This window comes from Bos indicus x Bos taurus, chromosome 20 (assembly GCF_003369695.1).
Source record: "Bos indicus x Bos taurus breed Angus x Brahman F1 hybrid chromosome 20, Bos_hybrid_MaternalHap_v2.0, whole genome shotgun sequence".
NCBI classification, from domain to species: Eukaryota; Metazoa; Chordata; class Mammalia; order Artiodactyla; family Bovidae; genus Bos; species Bos indicus x Bos taurus.
The window spans coordinates 32,538,040-32,563,938 of NC_040095.1; the positions used below are offsets into that span (position 1 = coordinate 32,538,040).

Sequence of the window (25,899 nt, forward strand, 5' to 3'; positions counted from 1 at the left end):
AGGGTCCTGCTCAGTATCAGAACAAGTGATGCCAGTTGTAAAACTGATTGTCTCTGCCAGTTGTCCTAAGGGAGGAGTCATTTGCTCTTAATGCTAAAATCAGAGCTGAGACTGTGATGAATATGTTTGAATATCTTTTAGGACTTAAAGGTCTAGTTTTAGAAATTGAACTACAGAGAGAGGAAAGAAGATGTTTTGAAGTTTATTTTTGCACTTTATGACTATTTTTATTATACTAAATCAGAGAAAGCAAACAGCATTTTAGTTTTCTTAATCAAATAAACAGGGTTCAACCTTGCTTACTGCTTCCTAAAAATGAAAGCATATTGAGAACATATAGAAATTTAAGTGAAAAATAAAGCTCATATTCAAAATGGCATATGCTAAACGATTTTAAATTTAGAAATTGAGTCATTCACAAACTGAATTCGAGTCACAATCCCTGTTGGGTTAAGCAGCTATTATCTGTGTTCTGGAAATGTTAGAGTTTAGCCCAATTCTCCTTTGAAGTTTCTGTGTTAAATACTGTGTTCTTGCATTATAAAAAGCTCCAAGGATGATTAACAGGCCCCAACTGAAGGAAACAGTCTTAAAAAGTAACCTTTTAAAGTTTTAGCTGACATCACTAATAGGCAGTTTATCTGTGGCTGTAAAACCCAGCACAAACTTTTTTTCTCTCCTTGTTTCTCCATAACTCTCTTCATTGAAAATTGTTCCTAGTTAATTCTATTAATTATATCATGTCTCGCTGTTTTTCTTGGAGTGTGTGATAATGGTGTAATTTTTCTTACTATTATAGATAAGGCTGGTGCTTTGAATGAATGTGTTGGAGGTATTTTAATTCCTTTGGGTAGATGTTCTCATTTTAATTATTTCTTTGGATTTGCTACAGCCTAATGTTTTCTTTTAGAAAAAGATAGGACAAATAAAATTGGATATTTATAATACTTACTGAATGTTATTAAATCACATACTTAGTGAAGGATGGCATTTTTTGGTTAAATAGAAAGTGTGAAGGCAGAATGCCATCATGATCTAGACTATCTGGATGTTGTATTAGTCAGTGGAAATGAAAATAATACTTAGCATAAGCTGCATTTGAATTTGTTTAAAAAAAAAACAGTTCAATTCTACATAAACTATTGGATTAGTCCATGAAGTAATTTTTTTACTGTTTTTTTTTTTTGATCAATATGTCCTATTAATTTTGCTACTAGTCACAGTTTTAATAAATTGAATTATTTTAGGTGAAGTTTTTCTCCTAATGAGTTCAAACTCATCCCATTTCCACCTCATCCCGTGGTTCTAAATGAAACATTGTAGGGACAAAGAACTGTTTTTGTTTTGTAATGAGGAACATTAGGTTGAAGGTGATTATCATAAACTCAGGTTGAACAAGAGAAGAAAGGAAGATTCTTTCACTGTTCTCTGGGTATCTTTGTCATATTATAGTGTTTTTGCTGGTAGTTAGCTAAGCCCTTTTATTTCCTAGAAAAAATGACTAGGCTAGGTGTTATTTTAGAATATTAACTTTGATCCCTGTTTAATTGCATTCATTTAATTGGCTCATTTTATTTTTTTAACCAGTAGAGGCCATTTTGTACCTTCATTGTATCAGTATTTTTTCTGGCTTGTATCATTCTCCAGTTTGATAAATATACTGTTTAATTTTTATACATTTTGTTCCAGATATTGTAAAGTAGCTTATAAGGCACAGAAAATACACAATTTAACATCAGTTAAAAGTAGGGCCCTACAAAGAAAGAAAACCAATGGTAGGGCTTTAAAATGGAGCAAGGACCAGACTGAAAAATTATACTGTAATAGCAAGTGCAAGATATCAAATAAAAATTATAGGACTTGTTTATATAGTTAGAAGTACATCTAATCTTTTTAATTTATTTTTTATTTTCTATTGGAGTATAGTTGATTTGCAATGTTGTTTTGGTTTGAGGTGTACAGCAAAGTGATTCAATTATACATACATACATTCTTTTTCAGATTTATTTTCCCACATAAGTTATTACAGAACATTCAGTTCCCTGTTGTTGTTGTTTAGTCGCTCAGTCGTGTCTGACTCTTTGTGACCCCATGGACTGCAGCATGCGGGGCTTCCCTGTCTTTCACTATCTCCCAGAGTTTGTTCAGATTCATGTCTATTGAGTTGGTGATGCCATCCAACCAACTCATCCTCTGTCTACCCATTCTCCTCATGCCCTCAGTCTTTCCCAGAATCAGGTCAAGGTCTTTCCGAGTGACTTGGCTCTTCACAGCAGGTGGCAAAAGTAAGTATTAGAGCTTCAGCATCAGTCCTTCCAGTGAATATTTAGGACTGATTTCCTTTAGGATTGACTGCTTTGATCTTCTTGCCGTCCAAGGGACTCTCAAGAATCTTCTCCAACACCACAATTCAGAAGCATCAAATCTTTGGTGCTCAGCCTTCTTTATGGTCCAAATCTCACATCCATACATGACTACTGGAAAAACTGTAGTTTTGACTATCTGGGACCTTTCTCAGCAAAGTGATGTCTCTTCTTTTTAATATGCCTTCTAGGCTTGTTATTGCTTTTCTTTCAAGGAGCAAGTGTCTTTTAATTTCCTGGCTGCAGTCACTGTCCGCAGTGACTTTGGAGCCCCAGAAAATAAAGTCTGTCACTGTTTCCATTGTTTTTCCATCTATTTGCCATGAAGCGATGGGACCGGATGCCATGATCTTCATTCGAATGTTGAGTTTTAAGCCAGCTTTTTCACTCTCATCTTTGACCTTCATCAAGAGGCTCTTTAGTTTCTCTTCACTTTCTGCTTTTAGGGTGGTGTCATCCGCATGTCTGAGGTTATTGATATTTCCCCAGCAAGCTTAATTCCAGTTTGTGATTCATCTAGCCTTGCATTTCACATGATATACTCTACATAGAGGGTTTCCCAGGTGGTGCTAGTGGTAAAAAACCCTCCTGCCAATGCAGGAGACATAAGGGACAGGGGTTCGATCCCTGGGTCTGAGAGATGCCATGGAGTAGGGCACGGCAACCCACTTCTGTATTCTGGCCTGGAGAATCCCATGGACAGAGGAGTCTGGCGGGCTCAGCCCATAGGGTCACAAAGACATAGAAGTTAAATAAGCAGGGTGACAATATACAGCCTTGACGTACTCCTTTCCCAATTTGGAACCATGTCTGTAACACGTTGTTCCGTGTCCGGTTCTAACTGTTGCTTCTTAACCTGCATATAGGTTTCTCGGGAGGCAGGTAAGGTGGTCTGGTATTCCTGTCTCTTTAAGAATTTAACACAGTTTGTTGTGATCTACACTGTCAAAGGTTTTAGCATATTCAATGAGGCAGAAGTATATGTTTTCCTGAAATTTCCTTGCTTTCTCTGTGATCTAGTGGATGTTGGCAGTTTGATCTCTGGTTCCTCTGCCTTTTCTAAATGCAACTTGTACATCTGAAAATTCTCAGTTCATGTACTGTTGAAGCCTAGCTGAAGGATTTTGAACATCATCTGAAATGATGTGAAAATTACTGCACACATGCAATTGTGCAGTAGTTTGAACATTCTTTGGCATTGCCCTTCTTTGGGATTGGAATGAAAACTCACCTTTTCCAGTCCCGTGGCCACTGCTGAGTTTTCCAAATTTGCTGGCATATTGGGTACAGAACTCTAACAGCATCATCTTTTAGGATTTGAAATAGTTCAGCTGGAACTCCATCACCTCCACTAGCTTTGTTCAGAGTAATGCTTCCTAAGGTCCACTTGACTTCACACTCCAGGATGTCTGGCTATAGGTGAGTGATCACTCCACTGTGGTTATCCGTGTCATTAAGATCTTTTTTGTATAGTTCTTTGTATTCTTGCCACCTCTTCTTAATCTCTTCTGCTTCTGTTAGGTCCTTATTGTTACTGTCCTTTATTGGGCCCATTTTTGCATGAAATGTTCCCTGGGTATCTCTAATTTTCTTGAATAGATCTCTAGTCTTTCCCATTCTGTTGTTTTCCTCTGTGCTATGCAGTAGATCCTTGCTGATTATCTATTTTGTATATAATAGTGTATATGGTAATACCAAACTTCTAGTTTTCCACCCCCCTCATAGTACATGTAATTTAAAGGAAAATAATGATCAAGTGAAGTACAACTATTCTTGCTATTAAAACCAGACAGAATTTTATCTTAGGCACCCTGTTGTTGTTTTTAATTTTTTATAATTTATTTTTTAATTGAAGGATAATTGCTTTACAGAATTTGTTGTTTTCTGTCCAATATCAACATGAATCAGCCATAGGCATACATATGTCCCTTCCCTCTTGAACCTCCCTCCCATTTCCCTTTCCCTCCCACCCCTCTAGGTTGATACAGAGCCCTGTTTGAGTTTCCAGAGACGTAATGCAAATTCCCATTGGCTATTTGTTTTACATATGGTAGGCACCCTGTTTTAATTGGAAGGAAAAACTCTTTATAACTGTGGTGTAGGTTTTCTCCAAGAGTATACTATTCTTGGAGCATTAAAAGACTGGTTGGGCTCCTTAATAATTTTTTTTGCTCAAACTTTTGCTGAATATTTGGAGGTCATGAGCTTAAGATTGTCTTATAAGATGCAAATGGGAATGTAGATGTTCAGAATTGTCAGTTGTACCCAGACCCTTGCTCTTTAACCACAGTGAGCTCAGGATGTATTCTCTGTCTTCATTTAAGGGCTTGATAAAGATATTGAACAGGATAGGACCAAAGACACCAAAGTGTTACCAAGTCCAAGCTTGCTCTGCTCATCACACAACAGACCAATAAATCAGAGAAGAGTTGTTGAGGCAAGGAATATGACTGTATTCAGAAAGCTGGCTGACTAGTGTCTCCCCAAAACAATCTTATCAGAGTCTTAGGGAAGGGAGTAAGGAAGTAAAATAATATGGCCATTAATCTTGCAGTGTCTCCTGGAATGACCAGACTTGGGGAGGGGACGGGTTAATTTTTTCCTTCCTGTAGCCATCCAAGGGTAGACTGGGTCCTGGATAATAGCACTTTGGTTTAACATTCAGGCAGAGAGGCAGACAAGCAATGAGAAGGAAAGGTTAAAAGCAAACAGATGCAACATTTAGTCAGATTTTATTCTTCCCTGAAACGAAAGCACTAGAATAGGGGTCCTTTTTTAATGTGGGGTCTCACTGAGGCTTGGGGGGAGAAATGGGTAGATGTTTATGGACAAATCCTTCGTAATCCTTAGAGGGATTTTACAGATCAGTAAATATTTTTGTGTGTGGACAGATGTTGTAGCTTTCATCAGAGTCTTAAGCAAGTACTTATTTCCCTCAAAGAACCACACTATCAGAGGCCTCTAAGACTTTGTCAAGCCATCCAGTAGTTTTGTGGTTCTTCTGTTATCTTTCTGTCTCTGCATCAGAGCAGGCTCCCTGTTTTCTTCATTGTTGTATCTAGTAGGTGCTTAATTCATATTGTTGATTTTAAAGTGAATGAAACCAAGTCACATTTTCTCGGTATGTCTGTAAAACTGTAGTGTGAGGGAGTTGGCCAGGTGCTTTGTGAAATCATACTGTGTGCTTTTCTCTCGATTCAAAAATGCACTAGCTAGATCTGCAAATTAATGAAGTTCACTTGGCAGGGCTTGGTGTGGGAAAAAACTTGTCCTGGGGTCTAACGATGTTCTTCTATCTGTTTATGACCTTGTGGACCGTTTGTTCAATAATCTTTCCCCTGCCCCACCACGCAACATGGATCTTAGTTCCCTGATCAGGAATCGAACCCTTGCCTCCTGCAATGAAAGTGCGTCTTCTTAACCCCTGGACCACCAGTGAAGTCTCAATAATTCATTAGCACACTCTTGTGAATAGAGCCCCAGTTTGAAAAGGAGTATATTTGCCTTTCCATACGCTGACATCTATGCCATTTTTTACTTGACTGTAATTCTGTGACCATATTTTCAGGCTTTTTAAGAATCCTGACTTGTAATTTTTGTGGGTCTACAGCCTAGAATTAGTTTGGAGAATCTAGGTGTATCTTCTTGGAATTCAGTTCCTTCTTAGCCATATTAGTTCTTCCCTTTTCTTCTCCCTGATCGTGAAGCCAGAAGTGAAATGGAATTGAGCTGCTGTGCTTTATTCTGTCTTCTGTCTCCAGTGGTTGTGATTACCATGTCTGAACTCCCCATCAGCAGCAACAGAATCACCCCAGAAACCACCCTTCCATTGTCTTTAGTATTTAGACACGACTCAATGGCACCCCACTCCAAAACTCTTGCCTGAAAAATCCCATGGATGGAGGAGCCTGGAAGGCTGCAATCCATGGGGTCGCTGAGGGTCGGACACGACTGAGTGACTTCACTTTCACTTTTCACTTTCATGCATTGGAGAAGGAAATGGCAACCCACTCCAGTGTTCTTGCCTGGAGAATCCCAGGGACGGGGGAGCCTGGTGAGCTGCCGTCTATGGGGTCGCACACAGTCGGATACGACTGAAGCGACTTAGCAGCAGCAGCAGCACCTCATTACAATTTGTACTTTTTGACCTACCTGTTACAGTTTCATGTGACCTCATTTTGTCTTAGGTCATGCGTGTCTCTCTTTTGTATGAGCTTTTTTTTTTTTTTAATTGAAGTGTAGTTGCTTTACAACGTTGTGCTAATTTCTGCTGGACAGCAAGTGACTCAGTTGTACACATATGTTCATTCTTCTTTATATTCTTTTCCATTATGCTTTATCCCAGATTGGATATAGTTGCTTGTGCTCTACAGCAGGACCTTGCTGTAATAGTTTGCATCTAAATGTAATAGTTTGCCTCTACTAACCCCGAATTCCCAGTCCATGCCCCACCCTTCTTTCTCCCCTTGGCAACCACAAGTCCATTCTCTATGTCTGTGAGTCTGTTTCTGTTTGTAGATAGCCTTTTTAAACTACGAGAAGACACACTGCTATCCATGTTATCATATTCTTTCTTTGTATACCGTGTTCTCGTTGTCAGGATGATCCGTTTTCATACTGTCAGAATGGGGGTTTTGAGCGCCTTCCATCCCTTATAGTCTTCTATCATTTACAGTTTCTGACTGCTTGATCCTGATCTTTGTTTTTATCCTCTCAACTTTTCAAAATCTACCTCCCTTCAAAAACCAGGATACATTTTTGTGTATATCTTAAGATTCAGTTCCTGGCTTATTACAAATTCCAATTTTACATTGTCACTTTCTTTCAGGGTTTCCATCATTTCTACTTTACCAAAGAATTTATCTTTATTGGTTAAAAGTCCAGAATCATGGTTTCTCTCACTGTTTCATTCTGAAAAATAGAACTTGTCAGAAGGCAATATCGAATTTATCAGAAGAATATGATGAACAAAAGATGTTCTAATAATTGACATTTTCCATGATATCACCCTTTTATATCACTGTCTTGTTTCTGAGCCAGTTTTGTCATTTCTGTTAAAAAATATGCCATCTACATCTTTAGTTTGGTGAGCACTCTTGATTATATGTCCATTAGTGCGATATTCTTTCTCCTTTTAAAGTCACTTTGAATACATTTTGTCACATCATCGCTAGGTCAGTGGCTTCCCAGGCTTGTGCCTGTTTTCGTGACATACCTTGTGCCTTTGAGCTTATTGTCATCAGACATTGGAGAATTCCCATTGGCGTGAGATATTCAGTGACTATGCGGTTACATTTACAACTGTTTGTAAGGTTGCAGTTTCATTAATAGCCACTCATCTTTTCAGTTTTTGTGCCTTTCTATAAAGACATCTAAGACCCCATGTATTTTTCCAGATCTTTTCAGCTTTCATGCCATTTTCTACTATATTTTTGTAGTAGTCAAATTATTCCCTAGCATGGAGCTTAAGAAGCTATACACCTTCTTGTTCCTTTGGATGTTTTTTCTCTGTTGGATTTGTGGGGAAGGACACCCTTCAGGCCAACCCTCCTTTTGCTCGACATTTCTTCTTTCTCTTCCCTGATTTTCTGGGTTAAAGTAGTATACAGAATACCTCTGCATCTTCTAAATTTTTCTGTTATTGCTCATTGCTTCCCTTCTCCATTTTTCTAGTCTTCCAAGGCCTTTTTTCTTTTTTTGCTAATTTGGGTACTGGTGGTTTTTTTTTTAATGTTTCTTATGGTTTAATGTTTTTTAATGTTTAATGGTTTTAACAAGCCATTGTGGCTTGTTATTTGCTTTTTAAGTTTCCTGATAAGAGAAGAATATTCATCCTAAGTCTTTCTGAAGGCTAAGATGACTCAGGAATAAAATCTGCAATGTGATTCCTCCCCTTCCTCCCACCTCACTTTATTTCACATGGTGAGGTTTGCAGGTGTGCAGCTTTTTCCACTAACAGCCTTCAGGGTTGTGCACACTTTTGTGGCCATAACCGACTGAGGTTGTCACTAAAATAAAATATGAAATAAGGAGGTTATTACTTTGCTGTTCCTCTGTTACATTACCTGAGATATAAATAATGTTTGCCAAGAAAAAACAAAAACACTGTCACCCGAGGATGAATTCTTACCCTTCTCTGAGGTTTAAATTTTTGCAGAATTATAAAGTGGGAAGGGTTTAGGGCAGAGAAAGCAACCTTTTAAAACAAAGTTCAAATCAATAATAATTAACATTCACTGGCCTCTCTTTTCCTGCTAATAACTGAAGACAAGTACTAATTAGAGAAGCCTCAAGTGTTTGGATTTCTGGATGTACCAGATGGCTGCATAAGAACTATGCATCGTGCCAGGAAGAAGCCTGGGTTGCTCTTAGCTACCACCTCTCCTCCATTTTGATCTTGTCTGAGGACCCTTAAACATGCCCATCACTGTGCACTGAGGCTTTTTCTTTGTTCTTTCTTCTCTTGTCTTACCCACTTCTGATTTCAGGAGTACATTTCTGCCATGCTTAGTGAGTGCTCTTGTGAGCTTTTATTTTTACTTCTTCCTTAACAAACTCCTTCTATTCATCTTTTTCTTTTCAGATTTCCTTTGACTCTTATGTTTTTGTCTGATCTCACCAGATCCTTCCCTCTCTCCCCATTTGTTCTTTTTCAAGATCACACAAAATCAGCACAGAACCTTTCAGTTGCTAACATTAAGATAGTTCTGCTTCTTCAGGTTTTTTTTTTTTTTTTGGTAAACTCTTTTCACAGATTGTCTGAAAACATATGTTTTCTTCTTTGGGTTTATACTTTAAATATTTTCTTCCTCTGTGATTAACTCTGCTAACCAACTCTGAGAAAGCTTTGATTTTTGTATAGAAATTTTCAATCCTGTTGAGTGTTGGTATTGTTTTGACAAATGCTGCCCATGCGTTTTCCACAAGATGAAAATCATTCCTATTAGGATGACAAAGCCTGGAACTGATTACGCTTAACCACATTCTTGCTTTTCATTGGAGTTGTTTTACTGGGACACATTCTTTCACTTCGTTTGTTGTGAAAGTCATGATATAGTTGCCCTTGGTAAAGAAAATTGGTCTTGATTTGGTGTTTTTTTGTCGGAACTTTCTCTGATGGAACTCAGAAGAAAGTAGAGATTGGTTACCATCAACATTTTCGGCTAAGTGAGAAGTATGACTCCTTTTCTTTCCCCGTGTGTTTCTTGCTCCTGCTGAAGGGTCATTGCAGGGAAACCAGTGAGGAAGCTGATGCAGTAATTCAGGCCAGAGCTGAGAGGGCGTGATCTACTGGAACAATGTTAGACAGTGAGATTAATTTGCATTTTCTTAAAAAATATAAACAAAAAGTTTACATTTCATAATGTTGTAAATGTTTTTAGAGTTTAGAAACCACAGTTTTTAGGGCTCTATTTTCTTTTTAACATGTCCTTTTGATACATAGCTAACTAAGCAATTTATCACATCCTCCACTTATGTATTTCCTAGTTTTGGAAACCATCTACTTGATGTCTATTGCAACTTAAAAAAAAAAAAAAACTTGCATGTTTTTCACCTCTTGATTATAAACATAAACTTAAACAGAAATAACTTGTACTGTCACCTAGGGATAAAAATTAGCATTTCAGTACTAGTTTCCTTTGGTTTTTCCTCTTAGTTTTTGCAGACGTATAAATAATCGTTTGAGCCAATATATTAGTCTCTCAGTCATGTCCAACTCTGTGATCCCATGGACTATAGCCCACCAGGCTCCTCTGTCCGTGGAATTCTCCAGGCGAGAATACTAGAATGGTTTTCCATTCCCTTCTCCAGGGGATCTTTCCAACCCAGAGACTGAACCCCATACCATGTATATTTTAGTGTTATTCTATTGTTGATCCTTTAGGTTGTTCCCAACTCAGTTTAAAAAAATTTTTTTGTATGTGTTTTTGGCTGCCCTGAGTCTTCATTGCTGTGCTCAGGCTTTCTCTAGTTGCGACATGAGGAGGGCTGTACTCTAATTACCACGCAGGGGCTTCTCATTGTGGTGGCTTCTCTTGTGGAGTATGGGCTCTAGGTTTGCGGGCTTCAGCAGTTGTGGCTCAGAGCACTGGTTCAATAGTTGTGGCTCACAGGCTTAGTTGATCCATGGCATGTGGGGTCTTCCTGGACCAGGAATTCAACCTGTGTCCTTTGCCTTGGCAAGCAGATTCTTGACCAGTAGATCACCAGGGAAGCCCCAACTCAATGTTATTTTAACAAATTCTATGGCCAGCATTTTCATGAATAGTAAATCTTCACACATATCCTCAATAAATGGCTTCAAATATATCCTTAGAATAATATCCTCAGAATAAATTTTTTAAAGTCAAGAATTTCTTTGAAGGCTTGAGTTGAATAAGTGTAAAATGTGAATGAACTCTAATGGCTGAAATTCCTGGCTTGTTGAAGAGGTGGAAGTAATACTTAGTTGCTCTGCATTTCCTATATCCACCTCCTGTTTACCTGATCCCTACCTTGGTTGCAGTAGATTAAAAAAGAATCAATATGCAGGAGGCCTAATAACCTGTTGGATATGTAAAAAGTGAGGGCCATGTTCTTGATATATCAGAGTATAGAGAACTTTGGAGGAAAAGATACAGAGCACAGTAATGGGGAGCCCCCTTCCTCCCCCTGATTCATTCTCAGATGAATATTAGATATACATCTCTACTCACTGTTTCATTTTTGGATTCCCACATGTTTACTGACTCTTCCTTGGAGTTTTTGTTCGATCAGAGAAGATGGTTTTTATGTACCATGTCCTGTTTTTTTTTTCAGCTATTTGAGAGCAGTGCATAATAATGAAATCGACTCTTGTTAACCCCCATTAGTCTTTCATTGTGGAAGGAGTATGATTTGGGCATACATGGTAGAATAGCATAACGAGGGGTGCTTAACCTCGAAAACTTCTGAAGAGTTCAATTACTAGTTTAGGAGACAAGTATAATACAACTCCCTTTGTACAAGTCATTTCCTTTGCAGATAGTTCTTTGCTTTGGGTATGACATCTATTAAACTGAGTACTCTCAGTCTTCAAGATAATATTTTTTCTTGGCACCAGAAAGATAATTTTTTGATCTCAACAATGTTGATCTTAGTTTTTCTTAATCCTTTTTACTCTGAGGGTTTTTTTTTTTAATGTTGATATAAGAATTTTTCTATTGTCCTTTTTAAAAATGAGTTTTAAAATAGCAGACTGACTTGGGACATTTGGTATTGCTATAAAGTACCTTTTTGCTCTATGAATAACTTTAATTTTTAGAATTTCTAGTTAGTTAATATTTTCTTTTTCAAATTTCCATATTGAAATTAATGATCAATCTTAAATTATTTCAGCAATTGTAGTTCTATCACAATCCTAGGAAGCTAATAACAGGAATAATTAGAAATCGTTACAAATAGCATTTGCGTCTATATTTAAAAAGCAATTGACCAAGCAGATGTTGTTACAGATTTTTGTCTTTGATATGATAAATTTCCATTAATTTTGAAAATCTGGGTTTAAGGGATGTGCTTTCAAATTTTGCATAGTTGAGCTGCAATTTGTGAAAGTTCAAGCAGCTGTACTGACAAACGTTTGACAAATTTGTAGCTGAGGCTGTTTTAAGCAAAGTTCTAGAACTTTATGTTCTGTGTTTTATGTTCAGGCCATGTATTTGAATTTCTTCTCTTTTTGTGGGTCTAGAAGTTTGTGTATATGTATGTATATGTGTATTCTTTCTCTCTGATGTATATGTAGATTTATATATGATATTTGTATGTATATACATATATATATTTTACATTGTGTGTCCAACCTAAGTTGGAGGTAAAGATGCATATTCTTTGTTTTTTTTTTTTTAATAAAAATATTCAATTTAAACTCTCATTATTTAATTTAAAATGTTTTTCTCTTTGCTTAGGTTGAAGAAATTGTCGATATTGGATCATTTGCTCCAGAAGACATTCATATTCCTAAGATTTATGTACATCGCCTTATAAAGGGAGAAAAATATGAGAAAAGAATTGAGGTAATTGACTTACCTTGTTTGTCAGTATTTATGGATCTGACTGTCAGAGAGATGTGTCCCTGGAGCTATTCCAGATGAAAAAGAATTAAAGCTGAACAGGAAGTCTTGCTTTGAATCTTAATAGACGCTTCTCATGTGTCCATCTTGAGGGGACGTCTGTGTGATTGTCTAGATTAACAGTGCCTTGTGTTTACCACATGTATGTCACTAAATTACATGATTCTCCAGACTGTGTCTTCCAAGCTTTTGTAACTGTTCTAATTTATAATGCATAGTTTTGGATGGCTGTCCTGAAAGATAGAGAACAATAATCAGGCCTTTGGTTGCTCTACCCCTGCTGGACTCTTAGTGTTTGAGTGTTCAGAGCTAACTATCTTGATGTCTTTTCATGTTTTCCCACAAGTGTTGGGCTCTCAGCAGCTGGTGGACAGATATGAGATCACGATAAGGAGAGGCTACCAGGAGCATTGGAGGTATACTAAGGCTACTGAGAGCATGAAGATCAGCTGGATCAGAGTTGATATTAAGATTCAGAAATGTGTAGGGATCCGCAACAGAATAGACAAGCAGTAAGAGATACCAGAGATTCAGAGATGCCCTCTACCTGTTGACATCAAACAGGAAGAGACTGCAGTCTAAAACTAATGTCAGGGCCCAGGGATCAAAAAGAGGACATTTGCAAACAGGGCCAGAGTCTGTGTCAAAGAGACCTAGTGATGGAAATAGTTTTCTGACTGGTTTCTGGATATATCTATGATTTCTGTGATGCACTTATAGCAAAACCAGTCTCAACTCTGCAGGTGGAAATAGGAGATTGATAGCAGCAATACTTGGTAAACACATTCTGGTAGCCCCACCAAAAAACGGAGTCGAAAGGTCTATTTGTTCTCTTTGTTCCAGCTCCATCCCTGAGCACCCGAGGAGAATTCAGCTGTAGGACTCTTAAGAGTAACAGTAGTAGCACTCTTTGTGACAGTAACGGAGGAATTATTCGCTTCAGAGATAGAACAAGTGTATGTTCGTCTTCAAACAAATCTGACCTTTCATTTACTTCCTAAAGAATAATTTCTGTCATCAAATGTCATCCATGTTACTCTTCTTTTGTTAAAAAAAAAACAAAACAAAACATCTATATTATATTGCAGATTTGCTTCCTGTTAGTAATGGGGGAGAGTTAAAATTTTTTCCAATACAGTTTCGTATTTCAGCAGTGATAAAATACAAGGCATACCTCAACCATGAATAATTTATTTGTTTATTTTAAAGCGTTTATCAATCCGGAAAGAGGAAGATATAAAAACCACATCTGGTAAACCTGGAGATAATGTCAGGGAACGTATCATCAAGCGGGCAGCTCTTGAATTTGAGGACGGCATGTATGGTATCCTTTATTCCTTCTGGGGCTGAGCAAAGACTTAGCCCTTTTTACATATTCATCAGGTTACTAGACTTCCTGCATAGGGATTCTTTTCTAGTCCATTGTAGCTTCTAAAGCAATTGATCAGTTTTTACAAAATGTGGCATATAACCTAAAGATACAAAGATAAATGGAATTGAAATTATAATCCTTTTACCTTCTTGAAGCAAAATAGTGACTGAAAATTTGCTTAGCTATTCTCTGATATACAGTGAATTCCAGTTCAGTTTGGCATTTGGCTAAAGTTAATTGGGAAAAGAGATTACCCCAGATGAAGGTTTAAATTCTCAGAAGTACTAGTTATAACCAATGTTATTTGCTTTCTCTGTGTTCTGACATTTACATACTCATTTGAAACATAAGATCCAACTTCTTAACAGCCTCTTGTTTCCCATGACAAAGATCCTGTGAGTGTACCCTTTTATGTCTGATGTTTTGTATTCAATGAATGATTCAATTCTGCTTTAGATACTTTGTCAAGAAAAGGGTAGATAAAGTGTTTGGATTTTGAATGTGTTTAAATGTCAGTGAGTCTGCCATTTTGCTAATTTTTGAGACGTTAACCATTGAACTATATAATACAAATAATATATATAAATTCAAATAATGTATGATAAGGTAAATATTTGTTGAATGGTGAATACAGTAAAGCTGTGCTTAAAGTCCTGGGACAGAAGGTAGAAACATGGCATGTGTATCCATTCTCTGAACTTCCTCTGGTCCATAAAAACCTTCTTTCAGACAGATATTGACTGGGAAAACTCCCTTTTTTTACTTTCTTCTTAACTCCCATCACTTCATTTTTTTTTTTAATCTTTCAGCTTATGCATTGGTTTATGGCGGGAATTCACACAGGGAAGAGAATATTATAGTGCCTTCTTTCTCAGCTCCCATATCAGCAAGTTACAGAGTCAACCAAATTGGCTGAGCAGATGAAAGCTTGTCTGTGGGCTTTCTTTTTACCTCCAGTCAACTGGTTTACCACTGACACTGTTAACACTGACTAAATGATAACTCTGCTTTTAGATGTATTGGCTTCTCTTCTAGGTGTCCTTTGTTCACTGTCATTGTATTGCCTATGAAAAATATGTGCAAGTCAGTTCATATAATGGTCTTTGCACAGCACCTACTCTTTTTCAACCCAAATTGCATGGGCTTTTCTCTCTCTGGTGTTTGACTCACTAAATAATATTAAAGAACTGAAAATTGCAGCATATGATAAGAAAGTTGAAGTATAAAACTTGTAATTTGGATTGCCCTTTCTTGAAAATAACCTGCTCACAATGGAATCAGTACCTCAGCGTGTTACGTGCGTCACTGTGAGAAACACAGTTAACTCTACACTGGATGGTTTGGTAGGAGGTAATCCAGGTAGCTATCATCATACCTTCATAGACTCCCTATATTCACTAGAGGTGACCTGGCACGTTGGGTTGTTTTGCTGGCCTTTGTAGTTTATAATATGGTACCATATACACACTTTATCTTTTCTGGCCTTGATTCTTAAAGCACTCCCTGTTATTAGGATCTCCCCCGAGTGCTGTTATTCTTTACTTGTGTCAGGGTCTGTGGTGTGCATTAGTGGACAGCATGGACAGCGGTTCTAGACAGTGTCGGTTGTTTTTTTTCCTTTTGGACCGTGCTGTATAGCTTGTGGGGTCTTAGTTCCCCGACCAGGAATCAAGCCCAGGACTTTGATCATCTGAAGAAGGTTTAATAGCCTCAGTTAGCTCTTTAAAAAAAAATTTATTGAAGTATAGTTGACTTACAGTGTTGTATTTAATTTCTACTGCACAGCAAAGTGAGTCAGTTATGCATACATAGATTCTTTTACAGCTAATTTTCCATTATGGTTTGTCATAGGATATTGAATATAGTTCCCTGTGCTGTACAGTAGGACCTTGTTTTTTATCCATTCTGTATATAATAGTTGGCATCTGCTAATCCCAATCAGTTAGCACTTTGATGCTGCAGCATAGCTTCTTTTTAATAAATGGTCTCAGATGTGTTCACTGAAACTTAAGCATCCCCACCATCCTCTCTATGTCTTAGAGAAGATTCAGTTACCAATGGATGTTATTACAGTGACCCAAAGGAATCCATACTATTTAGGTAGACATTTTGGTGGTGTCAGAAAACTTTGTTAAAATTCAAACACAGAAGCCCCTTGTAGAATATTTTAATCATCTTTAGTCTCAGTTGGAGTTTCGAATAGTGAAAAATGCTTTTAAACAAAGCTCAGGCCATGTTACATCAGTCAGCAGTCATAGTACATATATCATAATACATTAGTCCTAATACATAGTATATAAGTCCTAATACAAGCCAAAAATTTGCTAAATGTGTCTTACAATAAAAATGACCTTTTGATTAGTTTTCTGAAGCCACTACTTTGATATCTTCATGGCAAAAGCTGTGATTATTTGAGAGATTTTCTTTTTGAAAAAATTACAAAGTAATATCTAGAGAGTGGTGGGAGAATACATTCAGAAAAAGTGACTTTAAACGCTCTGTGCAGATTTATTCATGTAGAAGATTTATGACATAATCTCTACCTTTTGTATGTTGGACCTTAACATCTTTTATTCCAGCCAATTTGGGCATAGGAATACCACTTCTGGCCAGCAACTATATCAGCCCCGATATGACTGTCCATCTGCAAAGTGAAAATGGAGTCCTGGGTTTGGTAAGACAAAAATTAAAGTTATATTTATCCAGTCTTGATGGAAAATAAGATATTTTATATAGTGCAGTCTTCTTAGAGTTGTTAGCTTAGATTTTCCAATCTTATTTTTCTTTCTCTTCATCTTCATAATAAATGTTTAACTTTTCCCATAAAATGGTAGTACTTATGAACATGTCCTGTCATATTTTATGGAGTAGATGGTAGTTTCCCAACTCCATGAGCTTTTCAGTCACTCCTCATTTATCACTGTATGAGCTTCCATCTCCCCTATATAACACCGACTTCAGAGACCTCACACCAGCCTGTTCAGGTAAACTATTTATTAGCCTTTGTGTGACTGCACAAGATAATAAAGATTATTAATAATCCTATATTAAATAAAAATCAGCAAGTCTCAGCATGAGAAACTGAAGAATAACATTTCTATTGATCCTTTAGAACAGGACATTTTTTGACAGTTGGCCAATTCGAAAAGTTCTCATGTCATAATCATTTTGAGGCCATGTTGTTCAAAACGGTAGAATTTTCCCTTTCTCAAGAATAACTTTTCAAATGGGCTCAATATTCTCATAGAATTTGACTATTCCTTTTATTTTAATATTTATTTAACATAAAATAAAATTAAATACTTTAGCTTCCTGAATAACTTTTATTTACTTATTAATTATGGCAGAGATTACTTATTGTCTGACGATTTATAATATTCCTAATCTTTTATTATTTCTCAGTATATCTTAACTGTTAATACAGTACAAATTGTACATATGGAAAATGTATATCCAGCATTTAAAATATAAATTATGGTCATGAGCATGTAGTTGATTCTGATTGAGGCAATGATCGTGACCATTTTCAAAAACACAAAAATGATAATCGTCTGGAGAAAAAAAGATTCATACTGCAAAGACTCACATTTTTCAGATACCTTAGAGATTATCTAGAGTGACCAGATCCCTCATTTTGAAGACAAAGGAAATAAGTTGATATGCTTAACTATGATCACTGTTTAAAGAAAAATTTACACAGGTCTAAAACATTAGTTACCATTTCAGTTTATTTAAAGAATACATTTTTGATCCCATTTTTTGAAAGTATGTTAAAGTTTTACAGCCACTATTTTCTCTTTCTTGGCTCTAACTTAGACCTTTTCTTTCCTCTTTTTCTATTTCCTCTCTTTTAGTTTAATATATGTTATGTTATGAAACTGCTCACCCTATTCAAGTTATTAGAGATGGTTTATAAAAATACATAAAAAATAAAAACTTAGGATTACCAGTCAAAGGGACAATAAGGGCATCAAAAAGATGAGACTTGCTTCTTCAGATCCTTCTAGCCCAATAAAGTAGCCATTTAGTTTGTATTCATTGAGCTGGACACGACTGAAGCGACTTAGCAGCAGCATTGATATACTATACATAGACTGCATAGTAGATACTAAATAATTACTTTTTTTATTGACCTGGATTTCCAATAGCTTAACATTTCTTTCAGACTTTGGTACTTTGAAGAAACTATTTTTCACTTACCTGATCACACTTATTAGTGTAGAAAAGACTAATCAATGTGAGATATAGAGCCATGAAAACATCAGGATTACTTTGAAAAGGTTCACCTCAAGTCTTCTGATAATCATTTCCTAAGGTTTTAAATGAGTTGTTTGCATTAAAGTTTTAGTGTGTGATTCAGTGAGAAACTTCTTTTCCTAACTGGACATGTGCTTTATTTTACAGGGTCCATACCCATTAAAAAATGAAGTTGATGCAGATCTAATCAATGCAGGTAAAATAACTCATTACATGTTCTTCTAGCATTTTCCTTTGCTATTAGTTTCGTTCTCTGCCAAATGATTTTAGAGTAAGGAGTTGGGCTTGATTCTTTGATGTTTCCTGGAGAATATGCACTGTACTTTACTTGGAGGAGGCGAGAGAAGCCTTTCCAGTGCCATCTTGGTCTGCTTGCCCATTAGAGGTCTCCCCTATTTAGGGCAGAGTAAGATATAGGGGAAATTGCAGGAGGGGCTACATGAAATGGCAGGAGCTTTGGTGGGTCAATCAGGTGCCATCCTGACGGTGCACAGAGAATGCTCTCAGATGGGGTAACGAGAATTAAAGGAAAGGATAGTTTACAGGGGTGTAAATAGGGTTAAGGTAAACCAGAAAGGATGTTGAAGTACCACAGGGAGTTTTTATCACCCTTGGGCCTTAAGGGGCAACTGTGGGAGAGGGTCACCAGACAGGAACAGGGTCTTTGTGGAGGAACACAAACATCTTGCAGAAACCTGTGTGAGGGTGAGGATGGGAGTCTGCTCTGCTGTATCTCCTGCTTGTGCCTCCAATTGGCAGACCCCAGGCTGAAATAGATCTGTCTTCTCATGATGAGAAGGTGGGAAGTGGATCCATAGTAGCAGCCAAAACCAAGATCTGGGGCTCTGGGGTTTTTGTCGTGGGTAATATGTTCTGTCCTCTAATCCAGGGGTCCCTAACCACTAGAATCCAATGTCTGATGATCTGAGGTGGAACTGATGTAATAATAATAGAAATAAAATGCACAATAAATGTAATACGCTTGAATAATCCTGAAATCTTCCCTCTACCCTCTGGTCCATGGAAAAATTGGCTTCCATGAAACTAGTCACTAGTGCTCAAAAGATTGGAGATTGCTGCTCTAATTGACATGAGAGTTAGGAGTTGTTTGTTTATTAGTTGCTAGGTCATGTCCAACTCTTTTGTAACCCCACAGACTGTAGCCAGCCAGGCTCCTCTGTCTGTAGGAGTTCCCAGGCAAGAATGCTGGTTAGTAGAGCATCCTTCAAAACTTCAAGGGTACTTAAGGATGTACTCTGCTACTCATTGCAATCTAATGATATAGGTGATAAATACAGAGTTTCTTTGAATTGGGAACTCTAGCCTGTCTTCTCCTATGCTCTGGTATTCATATGCTTTGCTTTTTATTATTAGCCTTTTATTTGACTGGGACAGAGAGTCACACATTGCAGCAGCCTGGAGGAGGAGGAAAAACAGGTCAGACCTTTTGGCCTCCATCATTGCCCATACGTGAGGCAGTACTGCCACTGTGTTGGAGCTAAAGATTTTCCTTAGAATGGAGTTTCCCATAGGAAGCTAATTTTTATATTCTGGCATGATTTTCTTTATCCTTCTTTTACTTCTATTCACTCTACCCCCACAAAAGTATAATTCTTACTTTGTGTTCAAAAATAGTATGTGTAAATTTCTGAAGAGAAGCAACAGGAACCGAATATAAAGGCCAGCTGCCAAGTAGAATTGATGTTTAATACTTAGGAGTTTTGGAAGTAAAACAGCTTCTGGTTGAATAGTTGAATTAGTTAACACGACTTAACTCTGAAAGGCGCACTGTGATAAAGCAATGACATTTAACCAAGGCTGTGATTTAATTGTACTGTACCCTTTAGCAATAGCTCATTGATCTGTGAAAATATTTGCTGCTTGGTTTAATTAATTTATGATGTTAGTGAGTTATTTGCAAAATGAATAACTCCATTTTCCAAATTTCAGGCTTGAGCTCATAAAACCCACTTTCTTTGGAAAGTAGTTAATCTTTTCAGTGACATCATTGGAGAGTAGACATTTCTGATTCCATTGAGCTTAAAAGTAGCCCAATCCTAATGAAGCCACCAGTTTTAGATTTCAACTTCTCAAATACCATATATAATCTTAAAGTACTTTGTAAAACCAGAATTCTTTGCTTTTGGGAAGCCAGGCTGCCAATCAGTTTAATAGTATTCTATCTCTTTCATCAAAGTCCTTTTTGGGATTTATGATGCTTTTGACTTTGGAGCTAAGTTAGAGGTGAAACACTTTGAACTCCAGAACCCAGAACATAAATTGATGATTTCCTCAACTCCCCAAGTTTGGACATTACCAGGAAGATTAGCCCATTGTTTGTGTTCATTTGAAAGGATTTTCATAGAAATCCATTAGAACAAAGACAGAGTTATGTTTCTGGGCATAAAAAGTGTATTAAAATAATAATTAGAACTATTTCTAAGGATCCTCTTTTCTAAATAATTTTATATGGTTATGTAACAATGAATGACCACTTGTATAGAATCACACAATTTACAGCATATTTTTTCACATATATTATCAATATATTAAGTAAAAATTGAGCCTCAAGTGAAAACTTTTTATACACGTTGGGAAACTGAAGCCCAGAAAAGTGAAGTGATGTGCTCAAGATCAGGTTGCTAGGGACAGATTCACATGTAGTCTCCTGCTCTTGGCCCCAGGCCTTTTTCTCTGCACATTGATCTACATCCACTGATAAGTTGAGAATTTACAAGGATGCAGAAGGCAGCATTTAGAACATTTCCAAGGTCTCAGGAAGATTTGCAGCATCCTAGTGCAATTGTGAAATTTCTAATAAATCTCATGTTAGCTTTCATATTAATGTGCATTTTGCATTCTTTCTTATTTCTTAATATTTTTCTTATTTTAATATCAAAATGTTTTTAATGACTTCTTCTTGGTCATTGTTCAGTCGTTAAGTCATGTCTGACTGTGCGAACCCATGGACTGCAGCGTGCCAGGCTTCCCTACCTTTTGATTAAAAAACTACTTAGAAAGACTTAGCAACTAAACAACGACTTAGAAAGAACCATGTTAATCTCATGGCTTTTGAATATCCTTGTTTCCTGCTATGTGCCTCTAGAGTGGTGGCTTTCAATGGGAAAGAGGGTGATTTCACCTTTCTGGGGACATTTGATAATGTCTGGAGTGCCAGTGTTACTGGCATTTAGTATGCAGAGGCCAGGGATGCTGTTAAGTATCCTGCAATAATCAGAGCAGTTTCCAGCCCCCAGCATCAGCAGTATCTGCTCTAGAGGTCTGCGTGCCACATCTGAAGAATTACAGGCCTGCAGTCTAAAGTACCACATTCAGGATCTCTCTAATGGTTGTGACTGACCTTTCCAGATTTATCTTTCGCTATGACTGAGTCCGCCCATACTGAAGTGCTCGATCTGTTCTGTTTCCTTCATCCATGACTTAGCTCTTTCAGTGCCCTTTCTTTTTTGTTATGTTCTATCCCTTGTTCATCCCTGTCTCTTTATCAGTAATGCCTATCCTTCAAGTCCTAGTTCATTTGTCCTCTCCAAATCCTTTTGCGGCTCAGAAGTGCTTCTCCTTCGAACCCACAACACATTCAGCATCTCATAAGCATACCACATTTTGCCTTGTTATTATTTGTGTATATTTATCTCTCTCGCTGGGTATCGTGTTCCTTTTGTTTAGGGTATGCATGCTTGCTTGGTTGTTACAGTCATGTCTGACTCTTTGTGACCCCATGGACTATAGCCCTCAAGGCTCCTCTGTCCATGGGATTCTCTGGGGAGGGGGCGGGGGTTGCTGTGCCCTTCTCCAGGGGATCTTCCCTATCCAGGGATTGAATCTGTATCTCCTGCATTGCAAGCAGATTCTTTACCCACCTGGGAAGCCCTTGCTTAGGGCAGTGGTTCTCAAAGTGTGGTTTTCAGAGCCACAGCATTGGCATCCCCATCACTGAGGACTTCTTAGAGATGAAAATCCTCAAACTCTGGGAGTTGTGCTCAACAGTCTGCGTTTTTATAAGACCTCCATGTGATTCTGATGAGTGTTTGAGAACCATTTGTTTAGGGCATCTGCATTTTGTTTAAGGCACAGAGTGAACATCTACTTGATATTGAGTGAGTGGCATGTTATGTCATAAGCCAAATGACTCAATAACCATGAAACTGGATAATTCTATTGCCTGAATATCATGAGAGGATATAGACATATACAGGGGAAGTTGAAGAAGACAAATAATTAGGAAAAGCTGAATAAGAAAGCCTTTTTAAGATATTGATTGTATTATTGATTATAATTATTTAACCAAATTAGGACACTGTATTTGAAAAGCATTGGTATCAACTTTAGGATATCCTATTTTTATTTAGATTTTGGGATGTTAAAAATGAAAATTAACTTTTTTTTCAAAGAATATATTTATAAGATGCCAGAATATATAACAGGGGGCCTGACAATAACTTTCATAAGAATTATTTTCTGGGCTCTTTAAAAAATACTATCCTTGATAAATCACATGGGGAGATCAGAAGCTCTGTGTGCATTGATCTCAGAGTTTCCTTTACAGTAAGTGGTAAATAATGTCTTCTATGTACTGCCAGCCGGTAGAGATAGCCCTTTGGAAGTCATTTTATTTATCACATAGAGAACAAAGAATTGAAATTTTTGTTCGTTTGTTTGTTTTGCATTTCCAGCCTACAGATTCTTCTTTGCCTCTCCATCTCACAGGACTGGAGAGGAACTGTATTTTCTGGACATGAAAGTGGTGTTAGGATAAGGTTTAGTTGTATTCTGCTTGTCCTGAAACCTGGAGTTCACACGCTGGTATATAACCTTATCATAAAAGCTGATTGCTTGCCCCTGTAGCATTTATCCCTAGAGGGTTGATGGCATTGTCTTTTTCACAAGTAGGTTTAGAGTGATGATTAACAATGAAAATAATATTAAAAATTAATGTTCACAAAGTGCTTTCTCTGTACCAGGTCCTAGAGTAAGGGCTTTACATACATGATTTCATTTAATCCTCTAAATCCTACATGCTGTTTACAAGCCAGCCCTTATTAACCACACCAGAAAGTATTCTCCAAAGCTTTTCAGCTTTGTGTTCCTTTAAAAGAGGTGAGAATGTTTCCTTTGATTAGAATCAAACTTTTAGGGGTCAGTAAATAATTCAGCATGATATAGATAGTCATGCTCTATATTTGAGCTCAGATGGAGGGGGATATTGGTGAAGTTAGCTCTTGGACATGACTTGAGAAGTTGAGGGGACAGCTGTTGCACATTTGATCACTCTTGTGATCTGATCACAGTCAGATCACTCTTGTCCTGTTGTGTCCAAGAGCTTTGCTCTATTCCATTCTTGGAATCACTTTTCTTCCCCTTCTTATTGTCTGCTCTATTACACTGGGGCAGTGGCATGCAGTGTGCTCAGACAGTTGACTTAACCTTTGGCAGAGTGGCACGTGAACACTTTTCTGTTGAGACCAGAAGCATCTCCTAGGTACCTCAAGCTCCTGAATAGACAGGTCACAAGAACTCAGCAGCTCAGGTTTGAGTTAGGTTATATTATTGCTTGTATAGGGATTGGACGACCTTGAAGAACTTTTCTAGTTCTCAGTTTTTATTATGGGATGTAAGTGTTGGGAGAGGTCCTTCTAAGAGGACCTTTTCTGGTTATTAGTAGAAATTTACTGAAGCAAGGGCAGAAAGATGAAGCAGAGAGAAAGGTTGAAAGAAGAGATTCTTTCAACCAGTGACATTAAGGAATTAGGTGAAACCTCTCTTTCTAGATTATTCATTGATTTTAAAGAACTATTTGGCGGAACTGATACAATTGTGTAAAGTTTAAAAATAAAATAAAATTTTTAAAAAAAAGGAAAGAAAAAAAAAAAAGAAAGAAAAATATTTGAGAAGCATCTCCTGCTTCATTCCCTTCCAGCTGATTTCTTCATGTTTATTCTACAGTGTTTCAGTCCAGTGACTTATAATAGCATTGGGTTCTGACAGGTGCATCCCAAGAACCCCTTTCTTCTTTACTCCTATTAGCATTTAATAGGGGCTTGTGAAGGGACTGGGTCTGGTGGGAGACAGGGATGGTTATGTAATAATAGGCAATAGAGAAGTACATTGTCTGTAGACAATTTCAAAACAATAATAAAATGAAAAGTTGGTCTGTTTTTCATTATCCCCATGCAAGGGCAAATCTGAACAATGTTGGTAACAAAACACTTGTCTTTGTAGGTTGGCAGTTCCCATTGTGTCCCCCCATACTCCTGTTGTTGCTGTGTTTTGGTTAAGGGACACTTACTTCTGTATGAAATAGAGAAGGTGTAGACCTCTGTCTCCACCATGATTTCCGCTCTTAGAAATCTAATAGCCTTTTCTTTCTTTTGTCTTCCCTGTGTCTGTGTGTGTGTGTGTGTGTAGGCAAGGAAACAGTTACTGTTCTTCCAGGAGCCTCTTATTTCTCCAGTGATGAATCATTTGCAATGATTAGAGGGTATGTAATAATGGAGCTCCTCATGTTTCCCACGGTGTGGAATGAGCTGAGTCATCCCTGAGTCTATTAACAAGACTGCGAAACATAACCACCTCTCCCAGCCAGAAAATGATCATGGACTTGCTTGGCTGCACCAAGATGTGAAATTATTCACATTGAATGTTGGCAATTGGAACATGCAGCCCACGATTATTAAAAGAACCTTCAAAGTGAAATATATGTCTGTGTGCCAACTAAACTGAAGTAAACGTTTTTGAGGCTCTTTCTGAGGATCCTAACATTTTCTGCAAACTGTGTTTTCATTTTCTAGCTAGTGTTTGCCTTCAAATTGAGCCACATTTTCCCTTACCAAAGGAAACAAACTCACTGTGTACACCTGTTTTTAATTTGTTTTTGGATACAATATAGGCTATAATTTTTTTTAAAGAACTCTTAATAGTTATTTTTCTGCCTTAGCTTGAAGCCAGTCTATTTGGAAATCAAGTGTTGGGTGGAAGAAAGCAAATATATTTGGGGGCAGGGGGAGTAAGATTATTTAATTGCTGGCAATTTCAAGCAAAAGGGACATAAAACATGGAAGTTTGCTTTATATTTCTTCTCTGTCTTTCTCAGGGGACATGTCAATCTGACAATGCTAGGAGCCATGCAGGTTTCCAAATATGGTGACCTGGCTAACTGGATGATACCTGTAAGTAGGCACGTTTTCTTCTGAATTATGCCTGGGTTAGAATAATTGTTTTTGAAGTATTAATATTAAGAAAAATCTTATCAGATTGCTATGAGTACAAATATAATTGTTACAAAAATAGATACTGTAAGATGTATTTCTTATTTCAAATTTTAATAAAAATCAAATTTCTAATTCTCCTGAAAAATATTTAGCTTTGCCAGTTTACTATGTAATTGGAACTAAAAATAGATAAGATCAGAGTCAAAGCATAATTTTCCCTAGAAAAACAGAGAACTTCCTCAGAAGGTAAAAAATATGGGTTAATTATACTCTGATAAAAGTAAGAAATACAAATATTTATTATAACTAAGCTTTATAACTAGAAAGAGTAATTAATATGTTCATTAATTTTATGTTAATTGTATTCTTTTCTTATTCACAGTGAGTAAAATCCTCTCTTGATTAGTCATGTGACCCTATGAGTAATCAATCACATTGTCTTCTATTACCGAATACAAAACCTGTGATATTTAAACATGTCTGTGAAATGCAAACAGTTTTCATTTACTAACGATCTAAATCAAGGAAGAAACCTCTTGAAATTAGCTTTGGAAAAAAGACTATAATCAGTTGATTTATGAGTGTAATTC

General features: G+C 37.1%; 1 protein-coding gene across 1 annotated transcript in view; it reads left to right on the top strand.

Annotated features, from left to right (window-relative positions):
- OXCT1 (3-oxoacid CoA-transferase 1) overlaps positions 1 to 25,899 on the top strand; it is a 159,273-nt gene that overhangs the window by 67,046 nt on the left and 66,328 nt on the right. The window contains exons 8-13 of the mRNA XM_027520028.1: positions 12,287 to 12,394; positions 13,661 to 13,775; positions 16,403 to 16,497; positions 18,228 to 18,276; positions 24,507 to 24,579; positions 25,192 to 25,267. Coding sequence (XP_027375829.1) covers positions 12,287 to 12,394; positions 13,661 to 13,775; positions 16,403 to 16,497; positions 18,228 to 18,276; positions 24,507 to 24,579; positions 25,192 to 25,267 — 516 coding nt within the window. The remainder of the gene's footprint in view (positions 1 to 12,286; positions 12,395 to 13,660; positions 13,776 to 16,402; positions 16,498 to 18,227; positions 18,277 to 24,506; positions 24,580 to 25,191; positions 25,268 to 25,899) is intronic.